This window comes from Bemisia tabaci, chromosome 1 (genome assembly GCF_918797505.1).
Source record: "Bemisia tabaci chromosome 1, PGI_BMITA_v3".
Taxonomy (NCBI): Eukaryota; Metazoa; Arthropoda; class Insecta; order Hemiptera; family Aleyrodidae; genus Bemisia; species Bemisia tabaci.
Window position 1 is genome coordinate 12,400,581 of NC_092793.1, and position 16,772 is coordinate 12,417,352.

The window sequence follows — 16,772 nt, forward strand, 5'->3', positions numbered from 1 at the left end:
AGCGAAGCCTCGAGAGCGGAAGGAGTTCCGGGTTCCGCCGCGGAGGGAGGAGAGCAAATATTGATCCCTCGGAGAAACCACGGATTCCGGAGTGGCTTCGGGCCCAGGTTGTCCGATTCCTCGGAGCTTATTATTGTGGTACAACACCACAAGACATTAGGACTCGCGAGTGTTTGCTTGCCCTGGAATGACCTACCACTAGCTCGATAAGTCGCTAACTAAGGGACCGCAAAATCGTCTCTTAGGTGCAGCAGATTAGCGAAAAGTAATAAGATCTGTTCTGCCGTGCTAGGAAAGAACGCCGCATAAACACTCCTGTGATAAATTGATACATATTTTTTTCCTATCAATTTAAATGAGAATAATCAATGCAGAGTTTGCTAACATTTCAAATGAGTTAAAAGACGCTGACTATGCGAGTATAAATATTAAAGCCGAACAGAGCGGAGCGGTGTGCTGCCAGCGCGAGAGGCTCACTGGCGCCTACAAACCTAAGTGGATACTTCACGCATTGCACAATGCTTGAAGTATCCACTTAGGTTTGTAGGCGCTAATGCGCTGGCCGCCCGCCCGCCGCGCGCCGTGCGGCGGCGCCTGAAGCAATTATTTCACAACAGAGGTGTTGCACAGTATTATACGAAATTGAACGTATTAAGAATGACAGGCATCCTTTAAAAGTACAGATCTCTCCTCGCAAAATAAATCAAGATACTTATCGTACACAGGATAAATCTAAGAGCCTTTAGCTGAGGCAAATATAGAGGTTCATCCGGTTCAGGTATAACAAGGTGGGAAAATCTTGAAAGATAATTAAGTCCTGTTACACCAAATAGGTGTAGAGAGTTTTAGTGAATTTTGTCTCATGGAATTGACGCTCCCCTATTTTTACCAAAACTCTCAAGTATATATTATTCTCCGTTGGACCAAACAGACAAAACTAAAAAACAAGCAAACCCTCATTCTGCCAAGACATTATATACTTTCATCCAAAAACGTCGTGAGCAATTATCGTTTGTATTTACATGTGGGCCAATTAACTTTTGGTCTCAACTGGCACGTGGACCAAAACTCCCGTGCCGAAAAAACGCGTGGACGTAAATTACTGGTAAAAACAGGTGCGCGGACAAAAAATCGTTGACGAAATGTCCTATAACCAATTTTTCCTTTTTTGGCTTAAATCATGTAGTAGCCTTTATTCTTCAAGAATCTGATAAAAATTTGCTTGAAGCAGATCAAAAAACTTAAACTCGTTCGAATGGCGTACTACGTTCACAATACACGGTCTCGTCGAGGTGCGTGATTGACCTCGCAGTGTGTTGGATCGTGAATTCTCTCTTAGGCTGCTTACCTACATCTCTATAATCTCTGTAATTGAAAACTAATGATGTTGATGCACGAGTCAATGACGCGCCTTATCAACAAATTGTGTCGGAGTTCACTGCTTGTTGCATTAGAGAGCACATTGTATAGTACCGCCTTCAGTCACCTGAGCTTGAGAGATTAAGACAGAACATGGATAAAAAACCTTTAATTATTGATCGCTGAATAATCCGCCCATACATTCCCGCCTAGATATTCCCGCCTACACATTCCCGCCTAGATATTCCCGCCTACACATTCCCGCCTAGATATTCCCGCCTAGAGTCCCTTCATACCGAGAGTGAAGACAATGCGAATCCATTTCTGATTGTTTTCCTATATTTTAGGCCTTCACAGTGTCACAAACGGGAATAAAGATTACAGTTTCACCAATTACAAAGATTATAAACTGTAATGGACCGGGACATGGGGGATACGACAAGGAACACATGGAATGAGAGAGGGAATGGAGATAAAAATTCGGGAATGGGTTGATCAAAGATCACAAAAAACGTCCTATTTGTGTAATCTTTATTCTCGTTTGAGACATCCATGAGCCGTGTTGTCTTAACTCTCTCGAATAAAGGGACTCTATTCTCGCCTACGCATTCCCGCCTAGATATTTCCGCCTACAGATATTTGTGGTTGTCTCGTCTGACAAATCGCCGCGCCATATCCTCAGTATTTCATTATTGCCAATGATTGCTTTAATTAAGCAACCCTGAGCTTTGTTGTCTTTAAATAGCATTACGGGGGCTCAGCGCAGTTCCCAGCGTCCGGGGCTGAAAACCTCAAACTTACCCAAAATAACGTCGAAGCTCTCCAACAGATAAGAGCTTATGCTCCTGTAACCTCCAAGTTATCATCAATTCAAGCTCCTTCAGATACAGTTGCGAAGCATAAATGATCGACTATCGATATTTTTTTCCATTTGAGCCTGTGTAAGAGGAATCGCTTATCAGGTGTTCGTCGGAAACACCCTGTTCATCGATCCTTTTCCATAGGTTTAAATGGCAGATCAACCGATATATCGCAAAGTACGCCAAGCCACTGCTTCAGAATTGAGGACGCGCTCCATGAACTAATGCAGGAATGCTCATTCAGTAAACTTTTTTTACGGTTCTCTGATAATTATTCGCAATGTATATTCTAGACAGTGTTCGAAACTCTCCCTGGAGTTTTAGGAGCCATGAAGCGCATTAAGCTCAATTTTTAGGGACCATTGAAGATTTTTTAGGGGCCAAATTGACTTTTTGCCTATATATCACGGTGAATTTCGTGGCAGGTTAGACGCAAGAGGTCTTAGTTACAGAACTAGTGAACAGAACTAGCTATTACTTGGGGAAATTTCGAAAAATCATTAAACATAAAAACTATGATTTTTTTTGTGGGGGGGGGGGGGGCAATTTTTAGGGGCCACGATGGCGCAGAACCTTCATTTTTTAAGCGCCATGATCGATTTTTTAGGTGCATTCTGTGAGTTTCGAACACTGATTCTAGATATGCGAGAAAGACGATAATCATTCAAAAAGAAGAAGGAAGAGAAGATGGAAAGGAAGAAGAAGACATGGGCGGAAGAGAGGCAAGGGGAGAAAAGTAGCGCGATAGTGGGATTCCAAGTTTTGGTGATTTTCTTCTTGAATGACTCACCAGACAGGATAAGAAAGGAAGCACTACATAGGGCATGTCTCCTCGCCAACTTTTCATGTAGAATACTTTGAACGTATCAAAAACTTCCTAAATTAACTTTTAAAGTATAAATACACGTTTTTAGCTCAGCACAAACAGAAAATTCAAATCTCTCACACACGAGAAGACCAACGCGCACCGAACTAGGCAGTGATGTCAACCTATACGTTAGGCAAAGACCTAGGTCTTGGTTCCAACCACATTTCTCTTCAGCGGCGTGGCTAGCTTTGCGATTTATTGATTGATCTGCCATTTAATCCCATGAAAAAGAATCGATAAGCAAGGTGTTCGCAACGAACGCTTTAATAGTCGATCTTTTACCATAGCTTCATCAATCTGGTCAATAGAGACAAATCAGGACACAGGAAAATTCTTCCATCGTAAAATGTACCGAATTATTAGTTCAGCGCTCGATTTGACTAGACTACACTCCAAGTTGTTCGTGAGCGGGAAGTGTTAATTAATGTAGACAAAGAGAGTTAAATTGGGAATTTTTAATGCGTCCATGAAGTGTTCAACAGCCAAAAATGTGCCCTTATCACTAAAATTGAAAATTTCAGAACTCTTCGGACTTGAAATGGTGGAGCGACGACGCAATGCTGCGTATTGCTGACTGGGATTGAAAGTCAGAGCGCCTTCAAATTTTTGTGTATGTAACACGGGCGTCCGCCGAACACGAATAGTTGCATCAAGGCGCTATCAGCAACGTAGCGTTTGCGTCTCTCAATCAATAATCATACTATTGACGAGGGCGTCATCTTTTTCTCACTTATGAATAAATAGACACAGTGACTTGCTAATGGGGATTCTACCTCTGTTGTGCAAGTTTTTACGTATGGTTTACTCTCATTGACGTGAGGCAATTTTAGCTCTTTTTTTGTCTATTAATCTCAGAGAGGTATACAGGGTTATTCAAAAGTCACGCACCACTGGCCATAATTTTAGTTTTAATTGGACTGCATTTTGCAATTTGAAGCTTTAATTTCTGGCTCAGTTGAGAAACAACGTATGAACCATTAGTTTCCCTATGTACATAGGTGTTTTTACAGATGGGCCATGAATTATAGTTTCGAATTGCAAAATGTGGTCCAATTATGATATCGACTTGCGGTTTAAGACGTTTTTCCTCATATCGAGGGGAAAACATTTTCAGGTATTTTCCAGTTTTTGATCCCCTCGGGGGGAGGGGGGGCGGAGGGCAACTCAAAAATTTCAAATGGCCACCCCCTTCATGGCCAGTGGCGCGTGACTTTTGAATAACCCTGTATAAGGCATGACTATGAACGAGACTATAAATCATCGAAAGTTTAGTTTCTTGTCAATAGTTTCCAGTGTGCGCGGGGCGATGTCGTGATGGCGATCATGTGCGATTAAGCGAGGATCGGAATCCAGGCGGGAGATCATTTGACATCGGTAGACGTGACAAAGTGCGGGAGACGAACGTCTGTTAAAGCGGCAATCTGTCTCGGGGTGCGCGTCTTGTCATAGCCGCAGATTTTCGGGGGTTCCTCGGCGCGAGCACCGAGCGGCGCCTAACCATCCATCACGCATGACAACGCCCCCAACTTCCACGCAACGGCTCAGCCCAAGTCGGCCGCCACAGCCGTATCCCCGCGATTTATGGCGAGGAAATGGATGCACACTTGTACGTCACTTCCCGCAATCGAGTTTTTCGCCAAGAACCCCGCACCGCTTTCTTGCGGCGCCGCTCTTGTCAAGTTCCGTGCGGAAGGGGCAAATCCATGTGTGGAACGAGAAATGGGCCTGTTGCAAGGTGCGGGGATTTGCGAATGGAGATGTTGCATGTGTGAGGAATTTGCGATTTGATTATTGATTCTTATATAAAAGTTCGAGAGAAACACGATGGTCCCACTGATTTTCTCTGAAGTCAACTCCCAAGCTCAAAAAACGATCTCAAGGTTGAGGCTGTAATGGAGAGGAAATCCCACGCTATCCTGAGAGTCCACGTCCACATCAAGACAAACTCTCCATGCTAAGATAGGGAGCAAATACATGAAGCAGAGTCGCCGTGTTTTCAGTTTTAGAGTCCCCAAATAAAGTGGCAGTCCTATCAATGTATTTGCTCCCTATATCTTTGCATGGAGAGTTTGTCTTGATGTGGAGGTGGACTCTCAGGATAGCGTGGGATATCCCCTCCATTACGCCCTCAACTTTGAGAGCTTTTTTTGAGCTTGGGAGTTGATTTCAGAGAAAACCAGTGGCACTATTGTGTTTCTCGCGAACTTTTACTTAAGAATCAAAAGTCAAACTGCAAATTCCTCACACATGCAATATCTCCATTGAGAACTGATTCTATCGGCACATTTTACGAAAAGAACGATGGCACTATTAAAACATTTTGGAATTACCTCCCAAAACAAAAAAAAAAAAATAAAAAAAAAAAAAAAAAAAAAAAAAAAAAAAAAACTGTTTTAGGAACCGACCCATTCTCAGGGGGAGTGGTTTAGAGATTGGCGAGCCCATCGCGGAGTGCCGAACCCTAATAACCGGTCATGTTTGATGGCCACTAGGGTACCAGGGTCCCCGGTCTGGACTAGGGACGTGAGACCTGGGTTTCAGCCGGACCGTGACTGGTATTTGAATACCAGGAGTAGGAACGGGAATCCAAAATTTGGGAGAGCTCAAGGTCCAGGCGCGAGCAAGCAGATTCCACTTCCGAAAAAAAAAAAAAATAAATAAACATTGTGTCACAAGACTTGTCGGCAGAATTTCCCCAATTTGTAATTATTTGAAGAAAAACCGAATGAACTTCTTTGTTATTAAATACAGAATATTTTGTACAAGGCAGACAGAAACATTTGTCAGCATGCCAACAAATAATGCTTCTCATTTTTCCTTAAGGAGAGAATTGATAAAATACCACGGGGTATGTCCCCTGACCGCTTTCACGGTCCAACCTCCTTAAGAGCTTTGCGCCTCGGGGGCCTCATACGAGTTACTGTTAATGATTATATATCATTAAGTATGATAGGATATGGTGAAGAATCTACGACGTCGCAAAGTGAATTACGTGTTTTGCGACTTTTATTGTCAGTCCGTTTTTCCGTTTTAAGATTTCTACATTACATTCACCAAGTAAAAGGGTCATGATAATTAATCCTCGTGGGACATCTCACGATAGCAAAATTTGGCACCGTCTCAGCTCTGTGCTATTATGCACGATTAAAGAAGTGATTTTTCAAAGTTTTTGAATTCCTTATCTAATAGACTCTGTGACCTTGTTTCTCGCACCCGCGGTTTGCGTGGGATCGTCTGAAATTCCAATTGAAAGAAACTGCTGAACAAGCATGATGAAACTAAAAAAAACGAGCTGCAGCAAGGTTCAGCGAAAGAAGGCTCTCTTGACGTGAACACAATAGCCCTAGCCAATGAAACCGACTTCCCGATTCAGGATGCATGGAAAAATGGAGAAAGGAGAAAAAAAACGGTCCAGCGGAGATAATGACGTCAAATACGCGAAGAATCACCGAAGTCGGTGACTCACCATTAATCATTTCTGAAGTCATAGTAATGTGATCAACAACAACTGGATACGGCCCTGATTTATGATGCAGTTATGTATTCAAATTTCTTCTCGCGTTCCCTCAAAGGTCTCAAAGGTTTTTGCAGCTTTCTGTTGTGATTTAAGGCGCGTATATCATTATCGTATATTTACTTCTTCACTCTTTTTTAAGCGCACTGTTAAGTAACCCATCGAGACTTATCCTGCTGGTCAACCAGTGGTGATATATATTGATTGAAATTTTTTACTGAGGATGATTGGTTGACAATACTCTATCCATCGAGGCTTATCTTGCTGGTCAACCAGTGGAGATACATATTGATCGGAAATTTTTTACTGAGGATGATTGGTTGATTTTATTCTACCCATCGAGGCTTATCTTGCTGGTCAACCAGTGGAGACACATATTGATCGAAAATTTTTTACTGAGGATGATTGGTTGATTTTATTCTTACGCATCGCAAAAAAAGAAATATTCGTGGACACTAGACTCCTGATTATATGATTCCACAAGAGGACTAGTAGCCAGTACTACATTTCTGACAGTGCTCATCACGCGGCTGGTTAACATAATCAAATGCATGATTTTACCGACAAAAATGTATTAATGCTTACCAGATTTCCTGGGGATCGTATATGATATTGGGTCTAGTAACCACTGACACTCTTTGTTTCTCCATGAGTCTTGTGTTCAAAATCTGAAAAATCATGTCAATTTTCTCTTGATTGCCGACATCTCGTTTAACAGTCCTCTGAAGCTGTTTGCCTTGCTCAAAGACTCAAGTTCAAGTATTATTAACTCATTTACCCTTATACTTCTCCAAAAAAAGGGCAGGCTCAAAATTAAATTCCTTACATTGCTGCAAATTAATCCTGCGTACATTTTTCATGCCTTCTCCTGTGTGACGGCTTTAATCCGTCCTTATTAATAGGTACTTACTGCACGATGGCCGATAAACTCACCGCGGAGCTAATAACGGCCTAGCGACCGTAAGACCGTTCTGACCCTGGGCTCGGATGATTTTAACCCGAGCCGATCCTCATTAGCTCAGTTGTCAACTCGCGCAAAGAAATTCAAGCTTTTTTAACCTTCACAGAATGGTGCCAAGTGCAAGCAACCACGAGTGACCCTAAACGGAGGCCATTCTAATATTCCGAATTTTCCTCTTTTGGAGCTAGTTTTATTTGAGTATACCCATACAGGGGGCGAGAATTTCATGTCTGCAGTGGCGAGGCGTGAATGATCGATTATCGATATTTCCCCATTTGAAGCTATGGTAAAGAATCGATCATTAAGGTGTTCGCTGCAAAACCCTGTTAAGTGATCCTATTCCTTAGGTTTAAATGGCAGATAAATCGATATATCGCAAATCGCGGCACGCTACTGCACGTCTGGTGCCTCTGTTAGATTATTTCTCCAGTTTTAGACTTTTCAAGCGGCTCTTACGGATCATAAACAAACGAGGCGGGTCGAAAATTTTGAAAATGGTCGTTATCGCTGCCAACATGAGGGAAAATTTGATATTCTAGCCGCACCGAAACTTGTGTGAATTTCGCTTTTTTGTAGCGGAGATGTTTTAATTTTTAAAAACGTAAAAATTTTAATCAACACTAACGTACTCTTTTGCGTAAATAATTTAAAATTAAAATTACAGAATTTAACAATTTTAACAAAAATCACAAATTTAATTTGTAAATTATTTGTACGCAAGTGAGCACGTTAGTCGCTAGTGGTAATACAAGTTTTTTTTTTTTTTAAAGGGGAGCTTTGGTAGCCCCCTAACGGCGTTTCCTAGATAGTCTTAAACTGAAATTTCTCCTCTCGAGAGTATTCGACTTATGCCAAGTTCTTACTCTGAAAATCGGAGCTGGAAATGAAAACCATTGGCCGTCGCTCAACAGTTCATTTTGAGGGTTTTCAATCCAAATCCACACCAACTTTACTCGATGAGTTTAGACTAAAGGGCAAGTGTTGTGCCTCCGATCTTCATCGATCGCTAAAAATTCCGTGACTCGTACTTCTAGCTCCAATCTCCGGTCCACCGGGCCGATTATTCAAATTGATAGACAAAGCTATAGACAAAGAAGACAAAAGGGGTATGGAGGGATCCTACTGGTGGAAACGGGTGGTTGCAATGGACAAAGGAGGTAGGTAATAGACTAACTAAAGGTAACTCACAAGCGACTCTTTAGTCATTCCATCTTTTCCCCCTTCGTCTATAACAACCACCTTTTTCGACGAATAGGATCGCTCTGTACTCCCTATGTCTTTTTTGTCTATCGTTTTGTCTATTAATTTCAATAATCAGCCCGCAGTTGTCTCTAATCAGTAGGATAAGGACCATTCAAATGAAAAGTAATTTAAACGACTTGTTCGTGCTACAGCAATCCATGTGTGGCGAAATGAGGTTCTCTTAATTTAAGTAGTGTGAGTAGTTGTCTTGAAGACCTGTAACTCATCGAGTGCCTGCTCTGGCAACACCGTAGAGGTTGATCTTTGACTCTTCTGCAATCCTATGTTTTGCGGAGTCAAATGCCAGACCGTTGCGGTGCGACGACAAGGTCAAAAAACGAAACAAATTTGGAGGAGTGAGCGACTCGATTAACCCAGATTTTGAGAATAAAATGAAATTAACAAGTATACCACGAGTCCACGACCTATCCAACACGAGAGTCAGACTTGGTCGAAGACTATGCCCGCTGCGTTTTATTTTTTTCTTTCGAGGCAATTTCTTTTCCTTCGAGGCAATTTTTTTTCAAGATTTCGTCGAGTAATTTGGTCAGTTCAAAAACGACCCACCTCTGAATCATGAACTGCATATAGAAGGATTTCTAAGGGGAAAAAGTTATACATCTGGTACCATCGTCAGAAAGTTCCTTTATGACAGTGTAGAGAAACACGCAATCTGAAAAAAATGAAGTGAAGGGGCTTTCACTTTTGAACACTCTAGTGTCCAGCCTGATTACTTTCCCTGTTTTTTGTACTTTTTTTCTTAGACAAGGGTCTTTTTTAAATGAACAGGTTCGAGTACGTAAGGAAAGCATCCGAAGGTTTACAAGTATTTGCTCTAGATGTTTATCGAATTACAGATACTTTAGCTGCCCTATAAAATGCGAGGCAGAACTGTTGGATGTATAAAAGGAAACATTAATAAACTACTAATATAAACAACTTTTATTTACAAAATTTACAAAATATACAATTCAATGGATTGGGCATAGTAAGCAATCAAACAAAGCATACCATGAAAACATAAGCTTGTCTTTTTATCGAATGCTTCGGTTATTTTTGTTTCTGAAACCGATGAATTCAGTTACCTAGAGAGACCAGAGGTTGTGACTTTTGAGTAGCGCATGGACTATTACTAGTGCGATACGGGTTCGATGCCGGCGCACAGTGGATCGAGTCAATCAGAGAGGTCGGACATGAAATTTTTGACAAAAAATGAAAATTTCGTTGTTTATTACGTCACATTTTGAACGTAAAGGGATGCTTCTAATAGAAAATTTCACGAGGAAACCAATGAAACGGTTTCAGGACATTTTGTCAACGATTTTTGTCCGCGCACCTTTTTTGTCCAGTAGTTTACGCCCACACGTAAAATAAGCAACAGTGACTTGGTCCAAGCGTTATATTTTAGTCGGTATGTAAAATTATATTGACAATATGGAAATGAGGAATTGAGATAGAAGGAGGTGTTGTTATGGTTGCTCATTTTCTAAATGAAATGTTATTACTTTCTCCTTTTGAATCATCTATTTAAATTGTCATTGGTGAATATTTGGTTTTATTTCTATCCTTAAAATATTGAATGTACAATATACCTTATATATGTATAGGTAATTTTTTTTATTTTTTTTATGTTATTTCTTTACGAAATTATTACTTCATTTTGAAAACATTTATATTTTTAAAACGTGACAAACATTTGTAAAACCTTTTCCAAGCGACATTAATCTCAATGAGCCGCAGTTCTGCCGACAGAAACTGCAAAAATGAATAAAAGAGGAAAAAACTAAGAAGCACGCAATCTTTAGTTTTAACCCATTTGTACATCGATCTTTTAGAGTCAAATACGTCAAATTTTGAGCGTTTCGTTGCGCGTACACCTCGCTGCAGCACAATAAAAGCACAAAATGTAAAAGAAAAAATTAAAGTGCTTTGGAAATCATTAAATTTGACACGGAACCACCAATATTTAAAAAACACACATTAAATTATTATTCTCCTCTGATAAATTGATACATATTTTTTCCCATCAATTTAAATGAGAATAATCAATGCAGAGAGTGCTAACATTTCAAAATCATGAGTCAAAAAACGCTGACTATGCGAGTATAAATATTAAAGCCTAAGAGAGCGGAGCGGCGTGCTGCCATCGCGAGAGGCTCACTGGCGCCTACAAACCTAAGTGGATACGTCACGCATTGCACAATGCTTGAAGTATCCACTTAGGTTTGTAGGCGCCAAAGACCCGCCCGCCGTGCGGCGGCGCCTGAAGCAACTATTTCACAACAGAGGTGTTGCACAGTATTATACGAAATTGAACGTATTAAGAATGACAGGCATCCTTTAAAAGTACAGATCTTTCCTCGCAAAATAAATCAAGATACTTATCGTACACAGGAAAAATCTAAGAGCCTTTAGCTGAGGCAAATATAGAGGTTTATCCGGTTCAGGTATAACAAGGTGGGAATTTCTTGAAAGATAATTAAGTCCTGTTACACCAAAGAGGTGTAGAGAGTTTTAGTGAATTTTGTCTCATGGAATTGACGCTCCCCCATTTTTACCAAAACTCTCAACTATATATTATTCTCCGTTGGACCAAACAGACAAAACTAAAAAACAAGCAAACCCTCATTCTTCCAAGACATTATATACTTTCATCCAAAAACGTCGTGAGCAATTATCGTTTGTATTTACATGTGGGCCAATTAACTTTTGGTCTCAACTGGCACGTGGACCAAAACTCCCGTGCCGAAAAAAACGCGTGGACGTAAATTACTGGAAAAAACAGGTGCGCGAACAAAAAATCGTTGACGAAATGTCCAATAACCAATGAAACCACTATAAGAACTCAAAGGTTTGTATAAACGGAGTTATGAGCGTTTAAAGTTTCCAAATTGTGTCCAACCTGCCCCATTGACTCGATCCATTGTGCAGCGGCTCGCGTCTGACTTTACCATCGCGCCTGGCTGCATTACCAATTTTCTGCCTACATTTCTACCTTTCATTCAATTAATGGTCTTTACCAGGGTGGCATGAAACGTAGGTACAAGAAATGAAAGATTGGGAATTTCAGTGAAATATTTCATGGAATTTCACGAGGCTGTGAAATATTTCATATTTTTTAGGGGCTAGAGTATGCAACCCGCACTCAAACACACAAAAATAGAAGAAAGTCACAATTTTTACATTCTACGAAACATAGAAAGGAACCAGTATTTTTCAATATCTTTCATTTTCTGAAATTTAATGAAATATTTCACGTGAAATTTCAAGATTTATTTTTCATGAAATTTTCCCACCCTGGTCTTCACGAGCTTGAGTGCACGGAGAAAAATAGAACCGCTCTGAGCACCAGGATCTGCACCGTACCACTTGAGGTGGATGATGATTTTGCTTTAACCGTCCAATCCACACTTCGGCACAGCCGGCGACTGTCTTCAGTCCATTCCTCCTGTACTTTCGCACATACTTCTTCTACTAGGCGGCATGTTTTCCTGCACTCCACCACATTCGCTGGAAGCCAAAGCAAAGTTGGTGCCCAGCACGGTTTTATTACTCTCCGTATGAGGGTAGAGTCCCTTTATACTGAGAGTCAAGACAATGTGAATCCATTCCTGATTGGTTCCCGTATTTTAGGCCTTCACAGTGTCACAAACGGGAATAAAGATTACATTTTCACCGATTGCAAAGATTATAATCTGGAATGGACCAGGGAATTACGGGTTCGGCAAGGAACAAACGGAATGAGAGAAGGAACGGAGAGAGGAATTTGAGAATGGGCCGATCAAAGATTACAAAAAACCAACAAAAAACGTTCAATTTCTGTAATCTTTATTCCCGTTTGTGACTCCATGAGGGGTGTTGTCTTGACTCTCAGTATAAAGGGACTCTATATGAGGGTAGTTCTACCTTCTCCAGGGTCCGTAAGCCCGTGTCGGGTGGCTCCAGGCGGCTTTGATCATGTCGGCAGCCTTCTCGCCGATCATGAAGACGACGGCGTTGGTGTGTCCGCTGGGGATGGTGGGCATGACGGCGGCGTCGACGACGCGGAGACCGCGCACCCCTTTGACGCGCAGCTCCGGGTCGACGACGCGCCCGGGTCCGCGCTGGGGCCCATGCGGCACGTCCCCGTCTGGTGGTGGAGGTTCGTCGTGATGACCCGCACGAAGCAGGCCCAGTAGGCGTCCGTCTCGAACGTCAGATGCTCGCAGCCCGGCACCACCGCCGGCAGCAGCCGCGCCCCGTACCGCTGCATCGCCCGCGTCCGGCTCAGCGCGATCGCCTGCAACACAAAGCCCAAACATCAATTGACTTACTCTCTTTTTCGCCCGATGAATTTTTCGGTTGTCACTATTTAAACTTAAACGATGGCCATTTCGGCTTCTGTGGAAGCCATCATCAGGTAATTAATAACTAACAACGAAAATAAAAACAAAAACCGAAGCTAAAAATTGACGTTAAAAATTCCACGTATTATCGCCGGCGACGCGTCGCGATACTACGTCGCGACGTAGTATCGCGCCAGAAATGGCCATCGTTTAAGTTTAAATAGTGACAACCGAAAAATTCATCGGGCGAAAAAGAAAGTAAGTAAGTCAATCACGCAGTTCCCGATAAAGAAAACAAAGGATTAGTAACCAAACATCAATGTTGGAAGCAAGACAAAAGCTCACAAAGGTGCATACAGAGACGAGATACACACTGCCGCACAGTGGATCGAGTCGATTAAAGAGGTCGGACATGACATTTTTGACTAAAACTGAAAATTTTCTTTGTTTATTTCGTCACATTTTAAATTTCAAGGGGTGCTAGATGAAGGCAATTTCAGAAGGAAACGTAAGGAACTACCTTTGGAACCACAAAAGTTTATATAAACGGAGTTATAAGCGTTTAAAGTTTCAAAATTTTGTCCAACCTCTCCTATTGACGCGATCCACTGTGTGCCGTGCCTAGGTAGAACGCCGTATAAGCCTTCAGACGTTACCGCATTTCCTTCAACAAAAAGTGAATTTCCTGGGGGAAATTGCGAATATTTTCCGATATTTTTCAGACAACTTTGTTCGCAATTCAACCTAAAATATCTGAAAATTTCAAGGAAAAATATGTATGGGAAGATATTAATTTACTAAACAACATGCAGCATAAATTTCATTGATAACTCGGACTCACGATGAAAGCATTTGACCCAACCGAGAATGAATAGTTCAAAGTTTCCAGAATGCATTGATCTTTGGACGCTGAACCCTCGGATTTCAGAATTTACGAACTTCTAACTTCCGCAAAAAAAGAAGAAAAAAAATTAGGCGATTGATTTAACTTTCTCGCCCGAGGAAAGTTCCAACCGTGAACATCTACTCTGCTTCTTCCTCCGAAAATTCTTTCATAGCTCTCACAGAAACCTGTGAAGCGGAAAGGAACCCCCATTTTACGCATTGAGAATTTCCGGAAATTCGAATAGGAAGGAAATAGGGCACGTCTCACGGCTCGATTTGATGCACCGCCTCGAGGAACACGCTCTAAGAATAAAGCAACTATTTGGAGATGTTCTCCACCGGCGGAACTTTTGACGTTTGATTTTGATCCAATTATTTTTCAGCCTGAACCGTGAAAACTCTTTAATGGAAATGGTATGAAAATTAAATTTGGTGGCGTTGTTGCTGCATTCCCCATCGTGATGAATACCTATTTATGAGTGGTAGTAATTAATATTTTTTTTCAATAATTATCTATCAGGCAGTGTAAGAAAGGACGTATTTATGTTAAAAGGATTCATACGCAAACGAATTGAAAATGTAGGCTGTATACGCAACAACACCAACAACACCACCAACACCACCAACACCACCACCACCACCACCACCAACAACAACAACAAAAAACCCTCCAAATAACAAAAAATAACAACAACAGCAGCAGCAGCAGCAACAACAATGTAGTAACCCGAAATGTGGTAAGGGAAAATAACAGTGGCGTGACGTGCTTTGCGATATATCGATTGTTATGCCATTTAAACCTATGGTAAAGGATTCATAAACAGATTGTTTGCAGCGAACGCCTTAGTAATCGATTCTTTATCATAGGTTTTAAATGGCATAACAATCGATACATCGCAAAGCACGCCACGCCACTGGAAAATAACCGTCGTTCCGCGCCAATATTAGGGGGGTTTCGCTCCCCTCCCTTAGACTCGCACTTTCCGCGCGTTTTTCATAGACTTTTTTGAGTTTTTATTGTGTGCATTGTGTTCTACGCGTTGTTTATCTTCGAAAAAATGTATTCGCAACTTAAAATCGTTCATGGTTCAGTGACTCACTTGGCAACGCGATTGTAACAGAAATCGCCGAAGTTTCAGCTGTAACTTGGAAATTCGTTTATAACTGTCACACCATTTGCATACCAACCCTAAGGGGGTTGGGCAGGGCGTCCGAGGCTCCGAAAATGTCTGGCAACTTCGATTAGGTCGACGCCGAGCTGACAAAAGGGCGTAATTGCATTCACGCACAAGCCCGCGAGAGCACGGAGTCAAACGGACGACAGTGCTCGTATCGGAGTGTAGTTAAGTCTTTCTGAGAGGAAAGCGAGGAGGTAACGGCCGGGACCCGGGTAATTAGGAGATTTTACCATCGCCATTCATTCGAAATGGGTCGATAGTTTGCGACCATTCAGACCGGGAAATTGAGCTATTGCTCTCGCGAAAATTGAGCTTTGCCCCTCGCTCGCGGGAAGTTTATTCCAAAACGGATTTGGTTTGAAACTAATTAAATTACATTCAAGGAACTCAGCGATGCAGCGTAGCCTCCAAATATCCGAAATAAAGCACGAAATGAGACTGTTGCCCAGAACAGGAACATCCAACCGCTAGGAGTCGTGAGTTGGTCAATTACACTGGGGGAAATAAATGTCGCTTGGATCTAGAGTCCAGACTCTTAAAAACTTTGACAAGAAAAAAACTCTCTCGATTCAATCGGACTTTTTGCTTGAATCAAAAGGAAATCTGCCTAAATCAAGAGGCTCGGCTCTTCGATTCAAGGAAAAATCGGATTGAACCAAGAGTATTTCTTCTTGTCAATGTTACATAGGCTGTCCCAAAAAGAAGTGGACTGATGCTGTAATTTCCGAACTGATCATTGCAGCGATCTTTTCTTGGTCGCGTTTTAAAGATCAACTCAATACCTATCGATTAAGACCAAGATCATCAAAATCGGTCAAAAATTGACCGAGTTATGACGTTTTCCGTGAGAGGAGTAACAATTCAGCCTACCGTTTTTTGAAGAAAAAATCATACCGAGAGTTACGCGTGTCAAGCTTCATCTCCACTGTAACTTCTCTCCCGTAATGTTTTCCTTCATCAGTGATACAATATGACTAAAAACCTGTTGGTAACAGTGTCTAGTCGGTGTCCGACTCATGCCGTAACCATAGCGACCAGGGAGGATCGGGGAGACTCGCGCAGAATTCGGCGACAACTTCGCCCGCCAGCGACAGTTTTCGAGTGCGCGCGCTCAGTGCAGTGGCAATTTGTTTGTGCCGTTTTCATTCGTTTTTTCGAGATTATGGAAAAGGACAGTGAAATTGTGAAAGAACAGACAATTTCACTGTCCTTTTCCATAATCCCGAAAAAACGAATGAAAACGGCACAAACAAATTGCCACTGCACTGAGCGCGCGCACTCGAAAACTGTCGCTGGCGGGCGAAGTTGTCGCCGAATTCTGCGCGAGTCTCCCCGATCCTCCCTGGTCGCTATGGTTACGGCATGAGTCGGACACCGACTAGACACTGTTACCAACAGGTTTTTAGTCATATTGTATCACTGATGAAGGAAAACATTACGGGAGAGAAGTTACAGTGGAGATGAAGCTTGACACGCGTAACTCTCGGTATGATTTTTTCTTCAAAAAACGGTAGGCTGAATTGTTACTCCTCTCACGGAAAACGTCATAACTCGGTCAATTTTTGACCGATTTTGATGAT

At 41.8% G+C, this 16,772-nt stretch overlaps 2 protein-coding genes across 4 annotated transcripts in view; one reads left to right on the forward strand and one right to left on the reverse strand.

Moving 5' to 3' along the window:
- Elk (Eag-like K[+] channel) overlaps positions 1-16,772 on the forward strand; it is a 390,053-nt gene that overhangs the window by 25,486 nt on the left and 347,795 nt on the right. The window lies entirely within an intron of this gene.
- Positions 9,393-16,772, reverse strand: part of LOC109038791 (glucose dehydrogenase [FAD, quinone]) — a 39,846-nt gene continuing 32,466 nt past the window's right edge. Inside the window, 2 exon segments of the mRNA XM_019053984.2 lie at positions 9,393-12,897; positions 12,900-13,083. Coding sequence (XP_018909529.2) covers positions 12,707-12,897; positions 12,900-13,083 — 375 coding nt within the window. The 3' untranslated portion in view covers positions 9,393-12,706.